Genomic DNA, 26,969 nt, shown 5'->3' with positions numbered 1-26,969 from the left:
TGAAGACTCACAACCACAACATATCATTCTGCCCTGGGTCCCTCCATATCTCATGTCCTCACATTTCAAAATCAATTATGCCTTCCCAATAGTCTCCCAAAGTCTTAACTCATTTTCCCATTAACCTGAAAGTCCACAGTCCAAAGTCTCATCTGAAACAAGGCAAGTCCCTTCCACCTATGAGCCTGTAAAATCAAAAACAAGCTAGTTGCTTCCTAGATACAATGGGGTTGCAAGCATTGGGTAAATAGAGGCATTCCAAATGGGAGAAATTGGCCAAAACAAAGGAGTTACAGGGCTGATGCAAGTCCAAAATCCAGCAGGGCAGTCAAATTTTAAAGCTCCAAAATGAGCTCCTTTGACTCGATGTCTCACATCCAGGTCATGCTGATGCAAGAGATAGGTTCCTGTAGTCTTGTGCAGCTCGGCCCCTGTGGCTTTGGAGGACATAGGCACTCTCCTGGCTGCTTTCATGAGCTGGCTTTGAGTGTCTGACACTTTTCCAAGTTCAACATGCAAGCTGTCAGTAGATATATATACCATTCTGGGGTCTGGGGGATGGTGGCCCTCTTTTCACAACTCCACTAGGTAGTGCCCAGTAAGGATTCTGTGTTGGGGCTCCAACCCCACATTTCCATTGCACACTGCCCTAGCAGAGGTTCTTCATGAGGGCTCCGCCCCTGCAACAAGGTTTTCTCTTGGCATCCAGGCATTGTCATATGTCTGCCGGATCAGATGGAACACAGGGCACCAAGTCCCTATGGTTCGCAAAGCATGAGGACCCTGGGCTCAGGCCAGGAAACCATTTTTTCCATCTGGGCTTCTGGGTCTGTGATGAGAGGGGCTGCCATGAAGACCTATGACATGCCCTAGAGACATTTTTCCCATTGTCTTGGTGACTGACATTTGGCTCCTGTTACTTTTGCAACCAGCTTGAACTTCTACTAAAAAAAAAAAAAAAAAAAAATGGATTCTTTTCTACTGCATCGTCAGGGTGCAAATTTTTTGAACTTTTATGTTCTGTTTCCCTTTTAAAACAGAGTGCTTTAACAGCACCCAAGTCACTGCTTGAATGCTTTGCTGCTTAGGAACTTCTTCCCTCAGAAACCCTAAATCACCTCTCTCAAGTTCAAAGTTCCACAAGTCTCTAGGGCAGGGGCAAAATACCACCAGTCTCTTTGCTAAAATGTAACGAGTCACTTTTGCTCCAGTTCCCAACAAGTTCCTCATCTCAATCTGAGACCACCTCAGCCTGGACCTTAATGTTCATATCACTATCACCATTTTTGTCAAAGCATTCAATAAGTTTCTAAAAGATTCCAAACTTTCCCACATTTTTCTCTCTTCTTCTGAGCTTTCCAAGCTGCTCCAACCTCTGCCTGATACCCAGTTCCAAAGCTGCTTCCACATTTTTGGATTTTTTTTTCAGCAGCGCCCCACTCTACTGGTACCTCCCACAACACGTGGAAATTATGGGAGTGCAATTCAAGGTGAGATTTGGCTGGGGACTCAGAGCCAAACCATATCAATCAGTATTATCAGCAGTAATCTTATTGGAAAATTGGTTTAGCAGAAAACAGAAAATAATGGCATGCCAGATCAATCTCTTTTGTTTTTCTGTCACTTTGCTGGCCCATACACAGAAAAGTTGTTCCAGCCCTTATGTAAACAATGTGCTCCTCACAAATTTGTTTATCTTCATGAAGTTTAGCTCAGTGTTAATTGTAAAACCAACACTATTAGCATTAATACCATGTATGTTAGTTTACTGATAGTAATAGTGACAACTCTGGTGATACTCGGTTACAAACATTGTTAATATCTCACTTAAGTTGGATTTTTATTAAGTTTTCTAATAGACGAAGCCATCTATTCCTGGAATTTATGAAGAAATTGGGCTTATTGACATTTCCATCACTTGCTTGATTTCCAAGGTTTTAGTAAAGGGCTGTGGAATTAGAATAATTGAGAAGTTAATCTTGTTCTTTTGTAAAATGTGTTTGACAGTGATATGCTGGCAAATGATTAATAATCATTTCTCTGAAGGCAAACTAAAACCCCTGATTCATAGTTTTTTTCTCACTAGCAAGGTTTACATATTCTAATTATAGCTGCTATTAAACTACCAATGTGATAGTACCAATTGTCTCCCAAAACCTTTGAAAATTTTACAGCCGGCCCTGGAGAATGGGTGTTAATTGGACCCAGCGTATCACTTCCTGTTGATGTATCAAAGCAATATAATTTAGTAGAAACAGTTCTGGATTTGGGATTGGGAAACCTATATGCTTGCCTTATCTTTACAAAGATAGTCTTTCAAAATTTGTTGAACAAAAATTATCTTATTTCCTTTAGCCTTCCTAGCACCATCACATTTCCTGGCACCTGTGAGATATTCGCAAGGAGATGGTAGAAAATTAAATAACACAGATCTGTTGTTATTTTACAGTTGACATAAAAAAATTTTAAAGAAAATTTACTTGAATATTAATAAAAGAATACAGTAATAGAGTTCGATCTTCTCTTAAATGTACTGCCACATATTTATTGTAATTATATTTAGTTGCATATTTAAGAAGGTAAATTTTAATAAGTGGTTCGAGCATGAACACATGACAGTGTCGTTCTGCCCTTCTTGGTGTCTGTCTTTGGTCTGATTCTCTTCTCTTTCTGTAGGTCTACATCATGCATTCTCAAAAGGGTTTCTGGGATCTTACTATTTTTATGTATCAGAAACAGGTGCATAAAATATATATTTTTGCCTATAAAATTTGATGATGAGGAGTGATTAGAAAAAACATATTTAAAAAGGCTTTGTACAAGGGCAATAAGAAAAAGTAAAGGTGGAAGAACAGTGGTCAAGATCAATGCTATCTAATACAGTTTTCTGTTATGATGAAAAATTCTGCTGTGTGCTTCGTACTTTGGCTATTGAGCAGTTGAAAGGGCTACTCTGACTAACTGAATTCTAAATTCAATTTACTTTTAATTAAATATAAGTATGTGTGTGCCGCACGATTGTAGTATTGGACAACACAGCTCTAAATTCTAATGATAAAGATCATATTTAATGGGGTAAGGTCAATTATTAAAAAATCCTTTAAGCAGTCACTTGTTAACTAGCACTTGTTATCCTCTGTATTCTTTTTTTTATGGTAAAATATTTTATGTCAGTGGCTCTATGATTCTATACCCTATGGATTTACCTTCAGTTCTCAAAGAACAATGAGGGTTCTGTGTTATCCACAACATCCATAACAAATGAATCATAAATTTAAGGGCTATCCATTCATTTGGAAGTCCTCTGTCATCTTTCCCTTGGAAAAACATGTAAATATGAAGGAATCTAAAATGTCCTCCAATCACTTGGCCTGCTACCTGGGAGTCAACCCATTAATTCTAATTTAGAGAAGAAGTTCTCAAATTCTATCTTTTATTATTAATTTTCATAACATCCTGTATTAGAGTTGCAGAGCATTCAGAAATCATAGACTGCAAGTTACATTTTTATTATTTCACTTTGTATGGGTTAATTTTATTGTACATGATCCAAGATGAGACACCAATTATTTTTTCTTACCCCATTCCTAGATAATAATAACAGTGTGTGACCATTTTAAATGCTATGACAATTAATCTTATAGCAATAATATGTAAAGTAGATATTATGACTGCTTTACAGATGTGTGAGCAAAATTAAGGTCAAATGACCTAATAGGTAGCAAAAGCAGGGTTCTTAATCAGGTTTACTTGACTCCGTATTTGAGTTCATAACCACACCTATGTAGTGCTATACATCATGTGAGTAAAATTAAAGTACTCTGTTTAGAATTATGTTATATATATGCATATGTCCGTATGCATGTGGGTTAATTTTATTGCACATAAATATAATTGTGTGCAATAAATTTTATTGTGGGAACGTTTCTGAATGTCCCCCCAAATTCATGTGTTAAAACTTAATCTCCATTTTGGTGATATTAAGAGGTGGTGATTTTGGAGAAAGTGATTAAATCATGAGGGCTCCGCCCTCATGAATGGATTAATGGATTGATAGGTAAGCGTTTCCTGTTTATCCCTCCATGCCTTCTACCATGTGACAACACAAGTTTCCTCCCCTCTCTAGGATGCAGCAAAAAGCCATCCTCTTAGAAACAGAGGGTAGCATTTACCACGCACCAAACCTGTCAGCACCTTGATCTTGGGCTTAATAGCCTCTAGAATTGGGAGAAATAAATTTACTTTATTTAAAAATCAACTAGGCTCAAGTATATCATTATAACAGTACAAACAGACTCAGACAGTATATATGAGGAGGAAAAAAGGGAAAACTCGCCTCATAGTCTAAACTTTTAAACATATTAAATACAGTACTCTATGTTAAAAACTATTTTGAATCAGTGTCTTATTCCCAATAATTTTTTAAATGATTAGCTTATTTTACCTGTAAATTTGTACTATAAAGGAACTCTGCTATATAGAAGTAAAATGTATTAGAGTCACAGTACACAAAATCTAAAAGACCATGTAATGAAATTTTCGGTATTTTTGTTACAGTAAAGTTGTAATAAAAATTATTATGTAACTGGTTAGATCTATAAAAATTATATGTGGGATTGATAATTATCTAATGACTAATGAAATTTGTTTATCCAGCCTAGCTTTTCACAATGAAATAATGGATTTTCATTGTATTTATAGTGAACTGCTCAAGCAAAAATTAATTCAATATGATTGCACTAGATCAATGCAGTAGAAATAAGGGCAGATCTCAAAAGCATAGCAAAATGTTTTTAATTACAAGATGATAATCATCAAGAATAATGACAGAATTTGCGTTATGGATAGAATATATAATTGCTAAGACCAGAAAAGTAGGTAAAATTAAGCCTGTACCTTAAATTATATATGTCATAGATTTTTCTAAACTGGTTGTTAATATTGAACTTCTCAGTACAGATTACAGTTTACCATGGAGCTGTAGCTCCTCCTAGTTGCTTAGGGCTTATATTTAAAGTGCAAAAAAATGAATCATAGCTATTATGTCAACAGCAGCCAAGTGAAGCATTAAACAAAAATGTTGTAAGTGGAGGGAGCATAAGGAAACAAAGTGGATTAATTTTACTTGTACAAATCCATAGGACATTTATGGAAAGATAAAGGGTACCAATCCTGATAGCATTTATTTAATGAAAAAAAATCACGTAAGCAGTAATTTGATAAGCTGTTATTATCAAATAACAGCTCTGTGTGTGTGTGTGTGTGTGTGTGTGTGTGTGTGTGTGTCTGTGTAGAGTAACAGAAAGAGAGGAAGACTATATTATAGCCATATTGTTACATATCATTTAGTCTAACAAAACGTTTAAATTAATTTCCAAATGAAAATGTTTAATGACAGAAATTTTAATCAGATTGGCAAGCCTGCAAATGCTGTGTGTACTGTTTTAGTCTCATTTAACCAACATCCTTAGGCAAAAGAATATATAGAGAACCAGACACCCCTTGAAGTGCTGACCTTTAAGCTTCTGGTCCTGGGTCTTCAGACACAAGGAATTAAAGCAAAAAGCTTTGCACATCAGCATTAAGTTTGGCAAAATATATCGTATTTTCTTGATCTGATAAGTCAGTTCTCAATCTTTGCGTTCATCAATTTAAATTTTATTTCATTAAGAAAGTGGATGAGATATGAGAACCTATTATATCATTAGCTTGCTTAGAATTTCTTTTGACTGGAACCATTTCAGAAGAGTTAAAATCATCACATCTTTATGTTTTCTCGTCTTTGTCAACAATTGATTTAACAATGATGTATGAGTCACTTAATTCATGGTATCAAAAAGACAGTATCCAAACTGTCATATTCTGAGAAGTCCACATAAAGGTATTCTCAGATTTATGGTATCAAAGGACACATTAGCTAAGAGCCTTTCTTTCCTGCAAAACAAAATCCATAAAATATGTTAAAAATACTACCAGCCTAAAGAAGAAAAGGAATACTTCAGTTTGAGTGTTATAGGAAAACAAAAAAACCTGCTAGGTTAAAACTAGTGCAGTTATTGATACAAGTAGATAGATTACTAAATAAAAAATAACTAGTACTATGGAGGAAAATTTAATTATTTTAATATTTGTTAAATAGTACAATGTAAAGTAACATTTTTAGAAAATGACATGAATTGCAGACAAAAATTTAAATGATATATGAATGGATAAAATGAAACGAGCATTTAATATAAAGTTCTATATTTGATTTCTGTGTTTCTAAAATTGTAATTTATATCAATATTCAATGGTTTCATGTGAATTTAAGCAAAGTATAAGATAATTCTATATGACAGAGTTGACAATTAGCTATTTGAATTCTAAGGTATAGAATCATTCATTCAGAAATTATGAAGTGTTTTGTACAAGTGTTTGGCACAAAGATAAAGGATAAAGTCCTTGCCTTTAAGGAGTGCCTACATTAGTGAAAGAATTGAACAGAAATAGATAAAGTGGGAAACTGTCATTCTCAGTAAACCGACAAAAGGAACAGAAAACAAAACACCACATGTTCTCTCACATAAGTGGGTGTTGAACACATGAGAACACATGGACACAGGGAAGGGAACATTTCATACCTGGTCCTGTTAGGGAGTCGGGGGCTAGGGGAAGGATAGCAGGGAGTAGGGATATAGGGGAGGGACAGCATTAGGAGAAATACCTAATGTAGATGATGGGGTGATGGATGCAGCAAACCACTATGGCACGTGTATACCTCTGTAACAAACCTTCACGTTCTGCACATGTACCCCAGAACTTAAAGTATATACTTTTTTAAAAGTGAGAGAGCAAAAGTGAGAAAGAAAAAGCCCAACATCTGTGGAGGGGGGAGGGTGAAAGATATAATTTTTTTAAAAAAATTGAAGTCTGTCAGAAACAGGGCCAGACATAATAAATCCCAAACATGCATAAATGCCTTTAAATTGCTCTCTAAAAGTCAAAGTCTACTGGAATAGATTCAAAGCCATTCCCAAACTGTGCTATATTTATGAAACACATATAAAACTAAATGGCATAGGAACACTAAAAAGACTAAGCAAGAATACATCAATATATTTGAACAAAAGAAGCAGAAATAGTAATGTTACTGTAAGCATCAGTGTGATTCTTTTAAAACAAATTGGTTGTATGTAAAGGATACAAAAATATTCTTTTTTCCTTTTGAAAAATTTTTATAAACTTAGGGGATATAAGTGCAGTTTTGTTATATGCATATATTGCATATTGTTGAAGTCTGGACTTCTAGTGTAGTCATCCTTAAATAGTGTATATTGTATCTATTGCATAATTTCTTATCCCTCACTTTCCTCCCACTCTCCCACCCTTCCTAGACTTCATTGTCTATTCTTTTTCAGATAGCTTGCTATTAGCATATAGAAATGCTACTGATTTTTTGTAAGTCAGTTTTGTATCCTGCAGTGTACTAAACTCATATATTGGTTCCAAAAATCGTTTAGTGGACTCTTCAGATTTTTTTATGTATATTATGTGTCATCTGAAAACAGGGTCAATTTGACTTGTTCTTTTTCATTTTGATGCTTTTTATTTCTTTCTCTTACCAAATTGCTCTGGCTGGAACTGTCAGTACTATTTTGAATAGGAGTGGTGAAAGTGAACATCCTCATCTTGTTTCAGTTCTTAGGGGAAAGTATTTCATTTTTCCCTCCTTTCATGTGATGTTAACTATGGCTTTGTCATATATGGCCTTTATTTTGCGGAAGTGTGTTTCTTCTATGCCTAGCTTATTGAGGATTTTTATTATGAAGAGATGTCAAATATCAAGTACTTTTTCAACATCGAGAGTCTAACACCTCAAAATATAATCTTTATCATAAAAATACATGTGCAGGATAGAAATATAGAAATTTCAGGAAAAATAAACTTAAAAAGTAGAGATTACAAAATACCTACCACAAAAAGTGAACAATAACAACTGCACAGTGCTATAACATGTTAAAGATGGATTTATAATTAGTTTTATGCAGTGCATTGGATTTGGTCACACGAACTCTTATTTAGTAACAGTATATTCTGGAAATCCCCCATGGCATTCATTAAATTTCCACAGCATTTTAAAAATAACTGTCTAAGTTTTCATTATAAGGATATAATACAATTAATGAGTCTAGTTTATACATTTATATATTTTTCAATTTCTCACTTATTTCAAACTACTGAAATAATCATCTTTCTAGGTACATCTCTAAAGTGAATATTCACAGAAAATGCTTTTTTTGTATTTGTCTTTGATCACATTTAAAGAGATTATTCACAGCATTTCGCTTAATGGCTCATTAAATTATGTCATTTTCTACATTTTGGCAAGCTTTTACAAATTGCAGACCAATCGAGATTGTAAGCATGCACTCATTTGACTGCATGTTCTTCACTTCTGGATATTGCTGTTTTTAATAGATAATTTTTATGTTTTTGATGTAACAATTTTTTCGGTAAAAAATATGCTTCACTGTTTCAATATGCATGTTACTGCCTGTTAGTGAGGTAGACAGTAGTGAGCTTAAACACTCATTTGTTTGACATGGTAATTTCACCTAGAAGAAATATTTTCCTGCATAAATTATCTATAGAGATAACTCCCCAAAAATGTGTGCATATGCAAAAAGATCTTCACTAGTTATTTTTACTAGTTAGTAAAATGTTGAAATAAATGACTGTTATTTTGAAAATAAATAGATTATTTTGTATGTTCTTCATGGAAGAAAACATTACCATATATTACCATATATATTACCATATATAAATATATTTATGATATATATTTCTTGTAGAAGAATGTGTCGTTATTAAAATATGACTGAAAACTATGTCATGAAATGAAAAAAAATGGCATGTTATACTTGTTTAAGTCATTATTTTTTACATCGAGAAAGTGCCAATGTATTTATGTATGGAGGCATGTGGAGAAAAATAAAACATAAATGATAATATATAAAAATATTTAAGATTATGATATTTGAGAGATTATTTTTGTTTGCTTTTATTTACTCAAATTATTATTATTATTATTATTATACTTTAAGTTCTGGCGTACACGTGCAAATCATGCAGGATTGTCACATAGGTATACAAATACCACAGTGGTTTGCTACATCCATCCTCCCATAACCTACATTATGTATTTCTCCTAATGTTATCCCTCCCCAATTTCCCACCCTCTGCTAAGCCTTCCCTTGCCCCCCACCCTGCAACAGACCCCAGTATGTGATGTTACCTTTCCTGTATTTACGTGTTCTCATTGTTCAACATGCAATTATGAGTGAGAACATGAGATATTTGGTTTTCTGTTCCTGTGTCAGTTTGCTGAGAATGATGGTTTCCAGCTTCATCCATGTCCCAGCAAAGGACATAAACCCATCCATTTTCATGGCTGCATAGTATCCATGGTGTACGTGCCACATTTGCTTTATCCAGTGTATCATCAATGGGCATTTAGGTTGGTTCCAAGTCTTTGCTTCTGTAAACAGTGCCTCAGTGAACATACGTGTGCATGTGTCTTTTTAATAGAGTGATTTCTAATCCTTTGGATATATACCAGTAATGGGGTTGCTGCGTCAAATGGTATTTCTATTTCTAGATCCATCAGGAATCACCACACTGTCTTCCACAATGGTTGAACTAATTTATACTCCCACCAACAGTGTCAGTGTTCCTATTTCTCCACATCCTCTCCAGCATCTATTATCTCCAGATGCTTTAATGATAGCCGTTCTAACAGATGTGAGATAGAATCTCAATGTGGTTTTGATTTGCATTTCTCTAACGGTCAGTGGTGATGAGCATTTTTTCATATGTTTATTGGCAACATGAATGTCTTCTTTTGAAAAGTACTTGTTCATATCCTTTGCTCACTTTTGGATGGGTTGTTTTTTTCTTGTAAATCTGTTTTAGTCCTCTGTAGATTCTGGATATTAGCCCTTTGTCAGATGTGTAGATTGCAAAATTTTTTTTGCCATTCTGTTGATTGCCGGTTCATTCTATTGATAGTTTCTTTTGCTGCTCAGAAGCTCTGAAGTTTAATTAGATCCCATTTGCCTATTTTGGCTCTTGTTGCCATTGCGCTTGGTGTTTTAGTCATGAAGTCCTTGCCTATGCCTATGTCCTGAATAGTATTGCCTAGATTTTCTTCTAGGGTTTTTATGGTGTTAGGTCTTATGTTTAAGTCTTTAATCCATCTGGAGTTAATTTTTGTATAAGGTGTAAGGAAGGGATACAGTTTCAGCTTTTTGCACATGGTTAGCCAGTTTTCCCAACACCATTTATTAAACAGGGAATCTTTCCCCATTGCTTGTTTTTGTTTTTGTTTTGTCAAGTTGATCAAAGATCAGATGATTGTAGGTTTGTAGCATTACTTCCAAGGCCTCTGTTATGTTCCATTGGTCTATATCTCTTGGTATCAGTATCATGCTGTTTTGATTAATGTAGCCTTGTAGTATAGTTTGAAGTCAGGTAGCCTGATGCTGCCAGCTTTGTTCTTTGTGCTTAGGATTGTCTTGGCTATGTGGGCTTACTTTTGGTTTCTTATGAAATTTGAGATGGGTTTTTCCAGTTCTGTGAAGAAGCTCATTGGTAGCTTGATGGGGACAGCATTGAATCTGTAAATTATTTTGGGCAGTATGGCCATCTTCACAATATTGATTCTTCCTAACCATAAGCATGGAATGTTTTTCCATCTGTTTGTGTCCTCTCTCATTTCCTTGAGCAGTGGTTTGTAGTTCTCTCTGAAGAGATCCTTTACATCCTGTTAGTTGTATTCCTAGATATTTTATTCTCTTTGTGGCAGTCGTGAATGGCAGTTTGTTCTTGATTTGGCTCTCTTTAAGTTGTTATTCGTGTATAGGAATGCTTGTGATTTCTGCACATTGATTTTGTATCCTGAGACTTTGCTGAAGTTGCTTATCAGTTTCAGCAGATTTGGGGCTGAGATGATGGGGTCTTCCAAATATACAATCATGTTGTCTGAAAATAGATACAATTTGACTTCCTCCTTTCCTAATTGAATACTCTTATTTCTTTTTCTTGCCTGATTGCTCTGGTTAAAACTTCTAATAGTATGTTGAATAGAAATGGTGAGAGAGGGCACCCTTGTCTAGTGCCAGTTTTCAAAGGGAATGCTTCCAGTTTTTGCCCATTCAGTATCATATTGGCTGTGAGTTTATTGTAGATAGCGTCTATTATTTTGAGATATGTTCCATCGATATCTTGTTTATTGAGAGTTTTTTAGAATAAAGGGCTGTTGAATTTTGTTGAAGGTCTTCTCTGCATCTGTTGAGATAATCATGTGGGTTTTGTCTTTGCTTCTGTTTATGTGGTAGATTATGTTTATAGACTTGTGTATGTTCAACCAACCTTGCATCCCTGGGATGAAGCCTACTTGATTGTGGTGAATAAGCTTTTTGATGTGCTGTTGCATTCGGTTTGCCAGTATTTTATTGAAGATTTTTGCATCTATGTTTATCATGTATATTGGCCTGAAATTTTCTTTTTTAGTTGTGTCTATGCCAGGTTTTGGTACCAGGAAGATGTTGGTCTCATAAAATGAGTAACAGAGGATTCCCACTTTTTGTATTGTTTGGAATAATTTCAGAAGGAATGGTACCAGCTCATCTTTGTACATCTGGTAGAATTTGGCTGTAAAAAGTCCATCTGGTGCTGGACTTTTTTTGGTTGGTAGGTTTTAATTGCTGCCTCAACTTCAGACCTTGTTTTTGGTCTGTTCAGGGATTCTACTTCTTCCTGGATTAGTCTAGGGAGGGTAGAAGTGTCCAGGTATTTACCCATTTCTTCTAGACTTACTGGTATATGTGCATAGAGTTGTTTGTAGTAATGTCTGATGGTAGTTTGTATTTCTGTGGAACCTGTGGTGATATCCCCTTTATCCTTTTTTATTACATATATTCGATTCTTCTTTCTTTTATTAGTCTGGCTAGTGGTCTATCTATTTTGTTGATCTTTTCTAAAAACTAGCTCCTTCATTTATTGATTTTTTTGAAGGGTTTTTTGCATCTCTATCTCTTTCACTTCTGCTATGATTTTACTTATTTCTTGTCTTCTGCTAGCTTTTGGATTTGTTTGATCTTGCTCCTCTATTTCTGTTAATTGTGATGATACAGTGTCAGTTTTAGATATTTTCTTGCTTCTCATATGGGCATTTTGTGCTATAAATTTCCCTCTAGACACTGTTTTAAATGTGTCCCAGAGATTCTGGTACGTTGTGTCTTTGTTCTCATTGGTTTCAAATAACATCTTTATTTCTGTCTTCATTTCATTATTTATCCAGTAGTCTTTCAGGAGCAGGCTGTTTGTGTCCTTGTAGTTGTGCAGTTCAGAGTTAATTGCTTAATTCTGACTTCTAATTTGATTGCACTGTGGTCTGAGAAACCGGTTGTTGTGATTTCTCTTCTTTTGCATTTGCTGAGGAGTGATTTGTTTCCAATTATGTGGTTAATTTTAGAGCAAGTGTGATGTGGTCCTGAGAAGAATGTATATTCTGTGGATTTGGGGTGGAGAGTTCTGTAGATATAGATTAGGTCCGCTTGGGCGAGATCTGAGTTCAAGTCCTGGATATCTTCGTTAATTTTTTGTCTCTTTGATCATCTAATATTGACAGTGGCTGTTAAAGTCTCCCACTGTTATTGTGTGGGAGCCTAAGTCTCTTTGTAGGTTGTTAAGCACTTGCTTTATATATCTGGGTACTCCTGTATTTGGTGCGTATGTGTTTAGAATAGTTGGCTCTTCTTGTTGCATTGATCCCTTTACCATTATATAATGCCCTTCTTTGTCTCTTTTGATCTTTGATGGTTTAAAGTCCATTTTATCAGAGACTATGATTGCATCCCATATGTTTTTACAATAGAAAGGGAGGAAGGGGAGGCATTTGATGATTAGCCCAAAATACATAGAGATGTCTTTTATATATCACTTATTTTTAATGCTAGTATTCTATCATCACCCTAATTTAGGACTTACTGATTCACATCTGAACTGATAATACTGCCACGTTATTGCACTCATTGTTTCTAGACTTGACAGGTAGTTTTCAAGTTGTTTCATTCGATTTTTATAGAATAAAGTTTAAATCTGTTATTACATAGTATACCAACAATTGATTCAGTTGTTTAGCAGCGAGTATTGTAATTCATTTTCTGTGTTGAAACCCAGATCTATTAACCCAGCTAACAACAGCCTGATCTTCAAGAGGTTTTGTACTATCCTATGGCTAAGTTTGTTATATAAAACGAAAACACAACTGGTACCTAAGTCTGGTGCCATGCTTTTATCACCAGTGCTTATGTAGCACATAAGATTGAATGAGTGTTAATAATAAAATGATTTCTATTGTCATCTTGGTATTAAAATCTTGCTCCAAGTTTATTTTTAAATTCTCAGCCGCATTATGCTGTTAGTGACTATATTATTCTATAACATTGTGGAGAAATTGTCTGCTACACACACACATACAGCTACACACCACATACTTTCTTCTATCCTTTCAACAGCTCCCTCAAAAACAACCTTTGTTGCCTTTCCTCATCCTTATGCACATGTTTCTAATTCTGTAGTATTCTGCTCAACCCCAAATTAGTACTTAGGAAAGTACCTTTCCAGTGCTATGATGGAGACAGCTAATAGTGCTCATTAAAACTGAATATTAATTTTTATAAACGTTGTGAGTTGGTAGACATAATTTTGGGACATTGAAATAAAAAAGATGGGATTACTACTCCAAGGGAATTAAACTATATTATAAATAAGTCCTTGGTTCCTGATTTTTTTCTTCCAAGAACCAGTTAAACATTTACTAGTACAATACTGTAACTTGACATCTTTAAACTCCTTTGATTTCTAGATAACACATATTGGGCTACTTACTTTAAATCAGAAGACTTCAAAACATATTTTCAATATTATTTGATATTGAACTGTCTCTTCAGCAGCACAACTGTCAGTTTTCCTTATGTATTTCCTGTGGTTACCATCAACTTAACAGGTTGATTTATGCATAAATCAAATCAAAAAATGAGTAATGTGTTTGTTAATTGTAACATGCCATAGATAAAGTTCTATAATTATCACTTAACATTCTATTTCAAATGATTCTTAAAATTGAATAATATAGAGACTTATTTTTACAGTGTTACTCTAGAAACAATATTCTTTTATCAAACAGTGAATTAGGTACAGCTCATAAGCCATTGTCTATACCTTTGGATCAATAAAATATTATGCTATTGATTTAAGGATTAAAGCAAACACCTTCAATAAGATAGTATCTTAATATTAGAAAATTACATCTCAAAGTAACTAGGTCACTGGATATTTTTAATCTTGATATTTTACTTCTGTGACAAAACTGACATAGTCTTTAAAGTGTGCTTCCTACTTAAGTAAATTATGGAATTAGGAGTATAGAGAACAGTAGAAATTAATTTCAAAATTTTCCATTTTTTCATGCAGCTCGGTATTAAGAACAATAGCAATTAGAAATGAATTTACTATGAAGCTAATATGTTTAAACTTTATGCTCTTTACGTAGAAGGGGTTGTTCTAAAGTATTGGGTCTTATTTTATATTTGTAATCATGTTTTTTATATTAAACAGTACCTCCAAAATTGTGTAAGTTTCAGATCGCTTTTTGCTTCTGATAAAGAACATTTATTTTTCACTTTGAGTGTTCTGGCTCACAGCTTGTTCTCAGTGACTGGTGGGTCTGCTGTTTTCCCAAAGGGTTTTACTTGAGTGTGTTCGATTGACTCATTGAACCTAAATCAATCTTTATGTCAGAATGTGTCTGTCCCTAACCTGGAGGGGATAAACAAAATCCTTAAATTTCATCAAGGCCCTGGTTTGGGGCCCATTCAAATGAAGAATTAAAATTAGCATTTTTCATTGATCTACAGTTTCTTGGTAGAGTTTTCAGAAATAAGAGAAGCATACATTGTAAAATGTCACAAATTTAGTTTAAAACCCCAGGATGCTGTAAAAGTGATTCCATTTGTCAACTTCTAATCACATAATTTTAGGTCATTCACTCTTATATTTTTTTAATTACAAAAGAAATATTTCAGTGCTTAAGATGTATTTTCCCTATGTAAAATTATAATTTTGACTAGTAATGGCAGTTAAAAGCTGACTAGTTCTTTTTTTTAATTCATCATATATTAGAATTTTGTTACTGTCATTTAACATAAACAATTGTTGTTAAATATACACTATTATAAAATTAATAGGAAACAGCATTTTGGTTTAAAAGTAAACTTTTCAGTCCTCGTCAGTCATTCTATTTTCCTCATTTACATATTTTCTGGAATTCTGTTGCAGTGATATCTAAAAGCTGACAAATAACTCAAATCTGTTATTTGAGAACTAAATATCTGCATGTAAACTTATTAGCATTTTAAGTTTTCTATCCAGCAGGAAATTACTTAATCAACTTATTTTAATTCCTTGGCCTGTAGAATCTCTTTCAATATATTTAAAATGACTAGTTCATTTCTAATTGTTATAAAAAAACAAAAAGTTACAAGCTACTTTGATTCAAATAATTAAGTGTGAGCTCACTGATAAGAGAAACATGTTATTGTTATATTTATTTTCAGAGGTAATAATAAAATTATGTAGTAATTGGTTTGACCTATGCATAACCTCATGTTTCTATGCCATTACTCCTAAATGATGGCTCAGGAAGTCTGCATAGTCACAGAAGAAATGTTGGAGCTGCTAAGAAGAGTGAACAACAGCAACACCCAATGGCTAGTTATATAACATTTCAATATTTTTACACTACCCATGTCGTTACATCCCACTGATTATCAGCCTTGTTTATCTGAAGCAAAATTGTCCTATAATTCACACTTTAAGCATAATTAAAATGTTTGCATTTAGAACAACAGGTTACCTAAAACCAAATTATTTTCACTAAATTATTATTCATTAAAAAAGTTGTTTTGATGGCAAGCTGGTTTTTAATCCTATTCAGTTTAGTCCTACTGAAATACTTTACTATGTAAAGATGGTGATGTACATGTAACATGAAATAAGATTGTGGTATTGAAGTACAAGAAATAAGGTATGCATAATCAGAAACAGAGTTATATGCATTAATTTTTATCTGTAATAAACCATAAAATTAATCCTAATGATCTCAATTCTCATTCTTATGAGTTGAAATGGGGACTGTGGCGGGGTCTAATGGTTGGAGCTCAGCGATGCACATAAGAATATTTGAGGCACTCATTTAGACAAGCTTAGCGTAATCGTTTCTAAAGAGTATCCTTTGAAATACTTAGAATGCAGTAACTTTGTGTAGACACATTTAATCCTCACATTAGTCCTATGAGATAGAAAACATTATTGTGTATATGGTCAATAAGACTTTATTTGTAGCTTCATGAGATAAAATCGATGTCCAAAAAACTACACACATTTAATATATGCATCTTGATGAATTTTGACATATGCATGTATCCATGATACTATCACCAAAATCAAGATAATAAACATATCCATCACTTCCCCCAATTTTCTCATATTCTTGTGTGTGTGTGTGTGTGTGTGTGTGTGTGTGTGTGTGTGTATTATTTACTAATGTATTTTTTGTGGTAAGAACACTTAACCTGAAACCTATCCTAATATTCTGAAGTGTACAACACCATATTGGTAACTGTAGGTACTATACGTAATAGCTTATCTCTAGAAATTATTCATCTTGCATGACTGAAATTTTATGCCCATTGAATACACAACTACCCATTTTCTCCCCCCTCAGCCTCTGGAAGCTACCATTCTATTCTGTGTCTGTAAGTTTGATGACTAGCTACCTCATAACAAATAGAATCGTGCAGTGTTTGTTTTAATTATAACAGATCTAGGAATTAAACAGTACTTTAAATAATTAGCTATTTTCTGCCTTATATTAGCAAGGGTTAGAATCAATTGTTTGAAATAAAATTTCCTGATTTATAAATATTAATGTCAGTTGATAAATCATAACCACATACATGCTTGTGAATGTGTGAAGTTCATAAGATCTGACAATATTTTAACATGTTAATCAGAGTCAATATGCAGGGTCCTCAAGTAATAAGTAATTATGTATATATTACAACAGAAGTTGGACTCATCTATAAACTGTTACCTCTGTTGTCTAATATCATGCATTTTGAATCAGTCCTCATATGCCTGTTTGTACTTATATATTCTGCATATCTTCACCTTGAATTTCTCACTTTCCAAAGCTCTCAACATAGTTGCCTAATTAAACATGCCTCATTTCATGTACTTTTCTTGACTCACTCATGTAGAGTGATCTAAAAACAATGAGTAACTAATATGAATCAGAATATTGCTTTTGCTTGTCTTAGCAGTTCTTTGAAGGGTATTTTGAATATCTTCTTTAAAAGTTTTTATAATGACATAGTATTTGTTTTTATGAGTTTTCAATAAACCATGAAGTCCTCTAACATCTGCCCACATTCCTGTGGTAATGAAGTCTGAGAGAGAGAATACTTCACTTAATCGTGGCCTGATATTAATGAATTGTCCCCATTCTTTTCATAAAAGAGGTAGGAAAAGATGAGGAGAAATAAGACTTAAATGAACATCATTAACATCATCGTCATCATTTATATTATCAAATATTTATTGAAACTTGTCCTTTTCCAAAGCTCTAGTGTCCACTTGTAATGAATTTTAAAAGCCTCTGTCCAAACCTCGGATGCTTATACACAGGAAAATACAGTATCAGTAAAAGTTTCTTGAAGAGCTTTTGAAAACAGATATAATATTCTAATAAATTCTTTCCAAACAATGAGAATATTAGCAAATGATTGTTAATCAAATGCTAAGTCTATGCTGGTTTCATCCAGTACTTAATATTTACTGCCAGCATTTTTATTAATGATATAAATTTTCCTAGTAACTATTTCATTTACTTTCAACATTTTTCTTTTCTTTTTATTATACTTTAAGTTCGGGGGTACATGGTGCAGATCATGCAGGTTTGTTACTTAGGTATACATATTTTTCTTTAAAATTTTTGACAAAAAGTATTAAAAGTGTTCAGAAAATATTAATTTCCTGGAAACTTTTTCATAAGTTAGGTGTTCCAAGAAGGAGACTGAAATTGGCATGTAGATGAGTTTTGGTGACTACTTTCAACAATACCTGTGAGGGGAAAGAGAAGTAGTTGAGCTAAGGAAGACGTTGAGCTAAGATGTAGTTATAACAGAAACCTCAGCTGATCCCTCCAGGAACTCTGAGATGGAGATGGCCCTTCAAAGTTGATCTATACTGAGTCACATTTACTCATTCTACAGCCCAGGGGATGCCTAAACTTGGGCAAGGCAGACCATTTTGGCCAAGGAAAATTCACTTCCTGGGGAAGAATTTCACTTTGAACTTGGTAGGAAACTCTTCTATTTGTGGAATTGAGTGTTGCTGCTCTGAATGGGGTCGTGGGATGCCATTACGTTACTATAGTCAACACTTTGTGCTGCTCAGATCTACCTGGCTTCTAAAATAAGTAAACCTAATCTGGAAACAGATATCCCCAATTCTAATTTGTCTCTGCCTGGGTAAATGTACAAAATCACTTTCGGGGACTACTGAGAAGAACTCCAATACCTCTTACTGAATTTGAATTTGGTACTACATCTGATACTTTTCTTCCTCATCTCCTGTGCAAATTATATTACCTTCATCCTTAGCTAGAAAATATATTGGCCTAGTAGATTACCTGATGATGTAATCTAGAATAACATGCCTGAGAAATGATCTCCTAGTAAGGATGTGACTTTTTTGTTTGTCCATATCCTGATAATATTGGATGAATGACAATGAAGACTCTACTTAGTAGATAAGCTTAATGACATAATTTCATCCTTGTCCCTAATTTATAACAGCATTCTACTTCCCCTGCTCCCCATCATCAGCATCACTTAACTTTGTATCTTACTCATTAGAGCTGTGATCACAAAATACCATAGGCTGGGTAGCTTATAAAAACAGAAACTTATTTCTTATAGGTCCAAAGGCTAGAAAGTCTGAAATCAAGGTGGCAGCAGATTTGGTGTCCAGTGAAGGTCATTTTCTAGTAAATAGATTGTGCCTTCTAGCTATATCCTCAGATGGTGGAAGGTTCTCCTTGGCCTATTTTATAAGGACACTAATTCCACTGATGAGAGCTGTGCTTTTATGACTTAATCACTGTAGGGGTTAGGATTTCAGCATGCGAATTTGGGGGGAACACAAACATTTCAGTCCATAGCATAATAAGGAACTTCTTTCCTTGACTGATAATTTCTTAGCACAAAAAGCCTGTCACAATCATACATTTCAAAAATGGATTCTAGTGGTATTATCTGGCACGAAGATCCCTCCCCTGGTAAGTAGTGCCTCTAGATCCCTGGAGACTATATTTTCAGAAATGCAAAGCACAAATTACCCAATTGTTCACAAAGAAAGATGTCACATAGGTCTACCCACTTTTATCTTCTAGTTCCCAATTCCATATATTATACCTATTGGGAACAAAGCATCTTATAATGATTATTGATCTGGAGTGCATACTGCATTCTGTAAGATGGTATTCCATACCTGCAAGCTGTCATCTCCAAATTGGCACCTCAGTTACACCTAATAGTTTTAGATAGTGTGCTACATCATAAAACCAATAGAGCCATCATTAACTGACTGCTACTATGTTTTGTCCTAAGGTAGCTTTCTTGGTCCAATGAGATATTATGAGAGCTCTCATATTGATGGATCAATGCCACATGTGCCCTGGAGTTGTAATGCTGGCCAAACACCTATTGGCAGGAGAAGTAAGAAAGGCTGCCCACTGAATATGTGGTGGCTATGGTCTCTGTTCCAGGAAGATTGGGTATATGAGAGAAGCAGTAGGTAACTAAGTCTTAGAACATAGGAGCCCATACATTGGGTCCATGTACAGTACTACATATTTGCCACTCTAGCTACTGTGTTGATGCCTATTGTACCACTAGTGTTGTGGCTGATGTCAGAAAATGACAGAAGTTAACAGGCTGAGTTATTTCTGTATGGTTCTTTAGTGCCTCTTCTGCATTAATATGCATTACAGGGACTTTCACACTTCATGCCTACTCCCAGTAGTCCAATATATGACTCTTTCTCATATTTTCCTGACCCAGACAGTCTCATACTTTACCTCATAGTCCAGCCATGTCATTTGTCACTGCCTATAACTCCATGCATATTCTTATCTTAGGCTATTTCCACTCAAAGATTATGACCAGGTCCTCTGACTGAAGGTCTACCCATTGGAAGATTTTCCGTTTTGTATTATCTTCTTGTGCAACCTCTTAATATGGCTCTAGGGAAGCAGCAGTCTATCTCCAGTTTATACCCATATACCAAGTCAACCCATCTGTGAACCAAGCTCAGACATTTTATTTTTCCTCCAAATGGCCATAAGGGAGGGCCCATACAGAAACAGTATGAACTTAGGATGAGCTTCTGTTGCAACTGAAGTACGTAATTTAGGATTGCAACTATCTGTGATCTGTGGTATACTCATAAACAATCCCTGATATACTACCTACTGTAGATTGCTACTGCTCTTGCCAAATGTATTGACAGTTCTGTCCACATGGATACTTGATTCTCCATTGTCAAGTGTTTCATCTCTACCAGTACCCAGATGTATGCCAGAAACCATTTCTTAATTTTAGGATAATTCTCGACTACATATGTCTTGGTTTTTGCACAGAGCCTGGGTCTATGATTCTTCCTCTGGTACTGCTATGAATCCTATGCATCATATTTTCCACTACATGTATCTTTAATACCATAGAGGCTTCTAAGCTATATGGCCCAAACAGCTAAGTAGCTTGTACACTGTCTGAAACTGCTACAGAGTTGCATTAATTTAGTAAAATTCATACCATTATCTCTTCGAATATTTCTCCTATCATATTATCTGTCCCTTTTACTTTAGGGATTCCAGTTGCAAGTCAGTTAGAACCTTTGATATTATTCTACATCTGTTAGGAGCTTTGTTCTGTTTTCTTACTCTTTGTACCTCCAGGTGTTTCCTTTTGACTCATTTATGTTTGCTTATCTTTAAGTTCATTGATTCTTTCCTATGTCTAGTTCCCTGATAAGATAATTAATTCTTCACCTTGTGTCGTTTCCCTAGCCTTTACATTTGAATAGTTTTATAGTTTCAATCTCTCTCTTGATATTCCTCATTGATTCAGTCATCTGTCCACCTTTTATAATATATTTTTAACATATCAGTCATGTTTTAAATATTTTAAATTACTTCTCTGATAATGTCATCCTCTCTGTCAACTTTATTCTTATTCCATCATTTTTTTTGTTTCTGGATTTTTCTGTACATCTCATAATTTTTTATTGACCTAACTTTAAACACCAAAACCATGCGTTTGTTTAGATTATTCTTCATGGAATAGCATTTGCTGGACCATCTACCTGGAAACCTTTTATATGACAGTTGAAATTGTTTTTAATTTAAATATTGTTCAGAATAGGAAATCTTTACAAAACTCTCATTTTGCTTTAATAGAACTCTTATGACTTTTTAAAAGTTTTAAATTCAAAATGTTTAGAAGTATGAATTTGAATTTTCAAAGTCATTGATTCTTAAGTTCATAAATTATGTAATTGTGTGCGTGTACTAATTTTATTATGTCATTTATAAATATTATGCTATTATAGAAATTTTATCAATTTTCAAAATGTTTTCACAATTTGGATGTATTCAGTAGTAGTTAAACAGACTATTTTGATCATTTACTACATGAAAAGTTTTGTATTTGGTATTTTCATGAAATAAAAGTAAATAGGTGTGATCCCTATGCTCAAATAATAAGAAATAAAGTATGGAAGATAAGATAATAATTCAAATAAACACTAAGGAGACTCTGATAAATCATATCAGCTGATATGTATTGGAGATATCGAAAGGAATAAAGTTAACTAGAATTTTGTAAGACCTTATATTTAAAAAAAAAACAGGTGACAGACAGAGAGGTGGAAATGACATTTCAGGCAGAACTATCAGGAGCTAACACAGATATGAGAAATTATAGAGAATATTTAATCTTAATCCAGTTTGATAAAAAGCAGTGGTCCTTAACTATGATTTACAGTCATCTAGAGAGATTTTTTAAAATATAGCTTGTCAGTCCTATTCCTCAGAGATTCAGATTTTGGATTTTGTATTTTCAAAAACTCCTCAAGTGATTGTATTATTCAGTCGGGTTGATAAACCAATAGATAAGAGTAGCTGATAATATCAGAGCAGTGACAATAAAGGAAAGACTGGAACAAAGAATTTGGCTTTAGGCTAGGGAAATCACATTTATTTCAGGAGGAAATGGAGAATTCTTAAACTATGTTTTGAGGCTCTTATATGTGAAATGAAAAGAACTAAAAATCAGGAAAGTGACTTTGAAAAACTTGTCCAAATATGTAACGCTGACCAATGAGAAGAAGTTGGGTAAAGAGGGAATGAAGAGAAAGTAAGAAAAAAAAAAAAAAAAAAAAAAGACAGCTGATTGACAGACATACACACACACACACACACACACACACACACACATATATGTATATACTACACATAATATATATGTTCATTTATATAAAAGGATTATATATATTTTTCTATTGTAATATTGTGGATGCATGGAAATGTTTTACTAATCATAGCTCTCAGTTTATTAACTTTAATGGTCTTATTCTGAAAGGATTCTGTAATTTTCAATATTAAAATATTCAATCTGTAGGCAGATGTTGAGAAAGACTAGTGAAGAGGATTTTTTTCCTAAGTGGGATCATAGAAAAGCCCCAATCTCACAGGTAATGATCCATTCTGCTTTAAAAAGGAATTGACTGCCTCTTTAATGAAATCAAAAATTCTAATTTTATAACCACAAACTGAAAATTATTTCAAACATAAACTATTGCTGTAGCACCAAAGCAGGCAGGAGGGTGGGCAGAAAGAACAATATGTTAGACATAACCAAAAGAAAAAGAGATTTATCATGGCTCTTTTGTCAAATGAAGTCCATAATGAAATCATTAGATTGCATGGAAATCATCAGCTATGCCTTGATGGAGGTGGCAGTGATGCATGCCAGGTGAAAGGAACTATGCAAGGAGCCTAAAACTGTACCTGACACATAAATATGCGTTAGATAAATTAATGAGCAGTAAGAAATACCTGGTATTTAAGGCAGTGTAGGCAAAAAACGGAGACTAAGACTTTAGCCAAGGCTTTAATCATGTCTAATAAGTATTATTATTTCTTTTAGATGTGTCATGTCAAAGCATTGGTATCCTATGAAGAAGATAAATAATCTTGTTGTTATAATAATCAGGTAGCATATGTACTGTTAGAGATGTATATATAGGTAATGACCATCTCTCTACTATGCTACAGTAGAGAGATTTTGATTCGTAGTTTACAGGTGAATAACTTAGAGTTTGGATAGGTTGGTAATTATTTGTGGGAAATCATTATGAAGCAAAGTCCAAGACCCTCCATAATTGTGTTTCTTTTTTCACACATAAACATGTCTTTGTTTGAATGTGGGAATAAAGCAGAGATCCCATTGAATATCTTCCCTTGGCTGCACAGACAACTCCTTTAGTTATGCACCTTAGAGGCAACACTATCACTTCATTGCTGATTCTGACTCTCACCTTTGCAAGGACTAATAGTTTCCCCAGATTCTCAAGAAGTGCTTTGCTTGTGGTTGGGAAGAGGTCGAGATTTCTGATAAAAAATAAATGTGTAAAACAAAATATAAAAACACATACACAGCACACGTAAACTCCCATACATGAATATGATAAGGATTTATTTTTTAACAAATATTTGAATGTATACAGTTTTAGTGAGACAGACAAAATCTATGCCTTCATGAAGCTAAGCTTGTCATGGAGATAGAGAAAAATAAATGCATAAACTTCATAGAAAGCTAGCAGGAGATTACGTGCTATAGGAGGAAAACATAAAATAGGATAATGGTGGTTGTAGATTAAGATGAGAATGCAAATTTGTATAGTGTGGTTGAATAGTCCTCATTGAGATACTGACATTTTAGTTAAAACCTGAAGATCTAAACTGTGAAATACTTGGAAGAGATTTCTTGGAAAGGGAACAAAAGTACTAAGGTCTTAGAGGAACAGGATGCCTAAAACTTTTGAGAGAACATAGGAGGTTAATGTAAGTAAAGATACTAGTCAGGGTGAGATTAATATAAGATGAAGTTAGAAAGGTAAAAGGAAAGTTGATGTGTGTGAATCTGAAGGACTATAATGTTAAAAATGAGAATGGTTTATTGAGACCAAAATGTTCACATTAGCTAGTTATTCCATTCTTATCCTCTTTGGAGGCTACTTAGAAAGTCAAATTACAACCACAATTTTATTTGATGAATAAAACATTAGGAGAAACTGATCCTAAGATAACCTTGATGATGTTATCTCTAGCTAAATTGAGATATGTTTGCCTCTTATGGAGAGAACATTTCAACAGCGGAGTGTAGTGTCTGTTGTCAAATCTCCTCATCTCCCAACACTACTGGATGCATCCTGTCCCAAACTCTTTCAACAGTTTCTGTCCCTGCCCCCACACTTTTGTTATAAATTGACCATCTGTCTTTTTTTAACTAAAAATTTCAGCACTGACCCTGCCAGAATTCTACATAGTCATACAGAGACTTTTCACTTATCTTCCTAATTAGAATGGTGATGTCTTGAAACTCTCAAATCACCAATTAAATACAATGTGGTTGTGATATTTTTACCAAGATTATGAAAGTAATAAAATGTTAAATGTGTACCAGACCCTGGCTAGTTGTGTTCGGTACATCCCAATAAACCTATGATGTACCAATAAGTAAGCCTCATTTTCAAGTGAGAAGCTTGATCGATTATGCTTGCACCAAATGTTATTGTCACAAATATCTGCCCTTTCCTGGGGGAGAAACATTCCCATTCCATTTCTGTTGGACTTAGTCATATAACTTGATTTGTAGGTGAAAGGCTTAAGAGCCACCTATATTTATATTTTATTGGCTAACCCAAGTCCTATGACCAAGCCCAATATGAATGGAAGTGTCTTTTTTCCTCTTGAACACAGATGTCAATGTCTCTGATAGTGTATGCTTTGTTAACTTTGGTCTCAGAGTGAAGACAATGTAAAGAGGATCTGTAACTCACTCTAGTCGTGGAGTATGAGTGGGAAATAAAACTGAATTTACTGTACCTGGCACATAGTAAGGACTCTACCTGTCAGCTATTTTCATTATTGTCTTCTTCACTATAATAAGCTTATTACTTATTTTTATTCACAACTAGATATTATGTATTGGGGTTACAAGAACCATGTTTTCCAATTGGTATCCACAGTATTACTCAACTTAGCAACTTATGCACATATCAGAGTAGCTGCAGGGTAGGTAATTTAAAGTAATGATTGGAAGCACAAGTCAGAGAAAAGAAACATGATTTAAATTCTTGTTTGCTGTTATGGCCTGTGCAATCTGGACATTTTGCTTACTCTCCGAATACTTACCAGTGAACTGCGGTTAATGAGATCTCCCTATAGCTTTGATGAGCATTAGCTAAAACAATGCACAGGAAGCCTTAAGGGCAGGGCACACCAATAAGTGCTCATTTAATCCTAGTTTTTATTAGTAGATGCTTGCTACCAATGGATATAATGGGCAAAGAAATTATTCTAACAATTTTACAATGATTCTGTAATTTTTCCTGATGTTTTGAACATATGAAACACAATCTTGCTTTCCATTAAGCTCCACTTATGTTATTATCTATGTGTTTTCTATCTGTAAATATTGCCTCCCTAACAACATTTTTTGGTTAATAGGAAGTTTATTTTTTAGCTTTGTACCTCTAGTTGAGCATAGAGGTGGTTCATGGTAGGTGCCTAATAAATATTCCCACTTGGCCTTTGAAAATCCCAGGTATTTTAGCCACAGTTAGATTTCATTTTAGAAATCTCAGAGAGACCATTAATAGACTCAATAAAGCCAAATTTACGTTCAAAGTCTTTCTTAATTCTTGTAGGTAATAAATGTTCGACTCACAAAGACCATCACAAAAACATTATGGATTAGTATTCACAGTGACAACTTGATGTAATTCATTACTTCACTAAATATTCTCAACAAACATCACACTAAAAACAAATCTCCTCAGTAGATTGAGCTTGTACTTTGTTTTTCTCATCCACGTTAAATCAGTAGTCCGAAAGGTCACAGACCTAAATATGTTCGACCTTGAAAAATGTTTACTTTTGCTACAATATATCAAATTATCATTATAGAGAGAGGTCTTTATTTCTCGGTGATGTTTACCATAGTGAACTAACTTTGGAGTTTTATATTTAAATGGTTTCATGTTTTTCCTTGTCTGTTCCAACATAGGCATCAATTGTGAAATAAATCTAGATGAATGCCTATCAGAGCCCTGTCTCCATGATGGAGTTTGTATTGATGGCATCAATCATTATACCTGTGACTGCAAGAGTGGATTTTTTGGAACACATTGTGAAACAAATGCAAATGATTGCCTTTCAAATCCTTGTCTACATGGAAGGTAGCTATTTTTATTTTTTTATTATTAGCTTTATGAAAGTATATTTAACTCACAATATTTAAGACTTAATGTCAAGGGAAAGTTGATAAGGATAATTTTAATTATGCTCTTTCATGAAACAAGAGCTAAGTAGAGTTAAGATGACAGATGCTGCCAGTTTTAGCTAATGCAATGTACTGATACATTATCTCTGCCCTTCTTTTATTTCTGTTCATTAGCATAAAGTAATTTTCAATAAATGTGGATTAATTAGACTTTAATATACTTAAAGGTAACTG

At 34.1% G+C, this 26,969-nt stretch overlaps 1 protein-coding gene across 1 annotated transcript in view; it reads left to right on the top strand.

Moving 5' to 3' along the window:
• LOC108301579 (eyes shut homolog) overlaps positions 1–26,969 on the top strand; it is a 1,388,593-nt gene that overhangs the window by 262,500 nt on the left and 1,099,124 nt on the right. Inside the window, exon 9 of the mRNA XM_017524691.2 lies at positions 26,520–26,691. Within this exon, the coding sequence (XP_017380180.2) occupies positions 26,520–26,691 (172 nt within the window). The remainder of the gene's footprint in view (positions 1–26,519; positions 26,692–26,969) is intronic.

Source organism: Cebus imitator, unplaced genomic scaffold, assembly GCF_001604975.1.
Source record: "Cebus imitator isolate Cc_AM_T3 unplaced genomic scaffold, Cebus_imitator-1.0 Scaffold36, whole genome shotgun sequence".
Classification (NCBI taxonomy): Eukaryota; Metazoa; Chordata; class Mammalia; order Primates; family Cebidae; genus Cebus; species Cebus imitator.
This window is presented reverse-complemented; position numbering and strand designations above follow the sequence as displayed.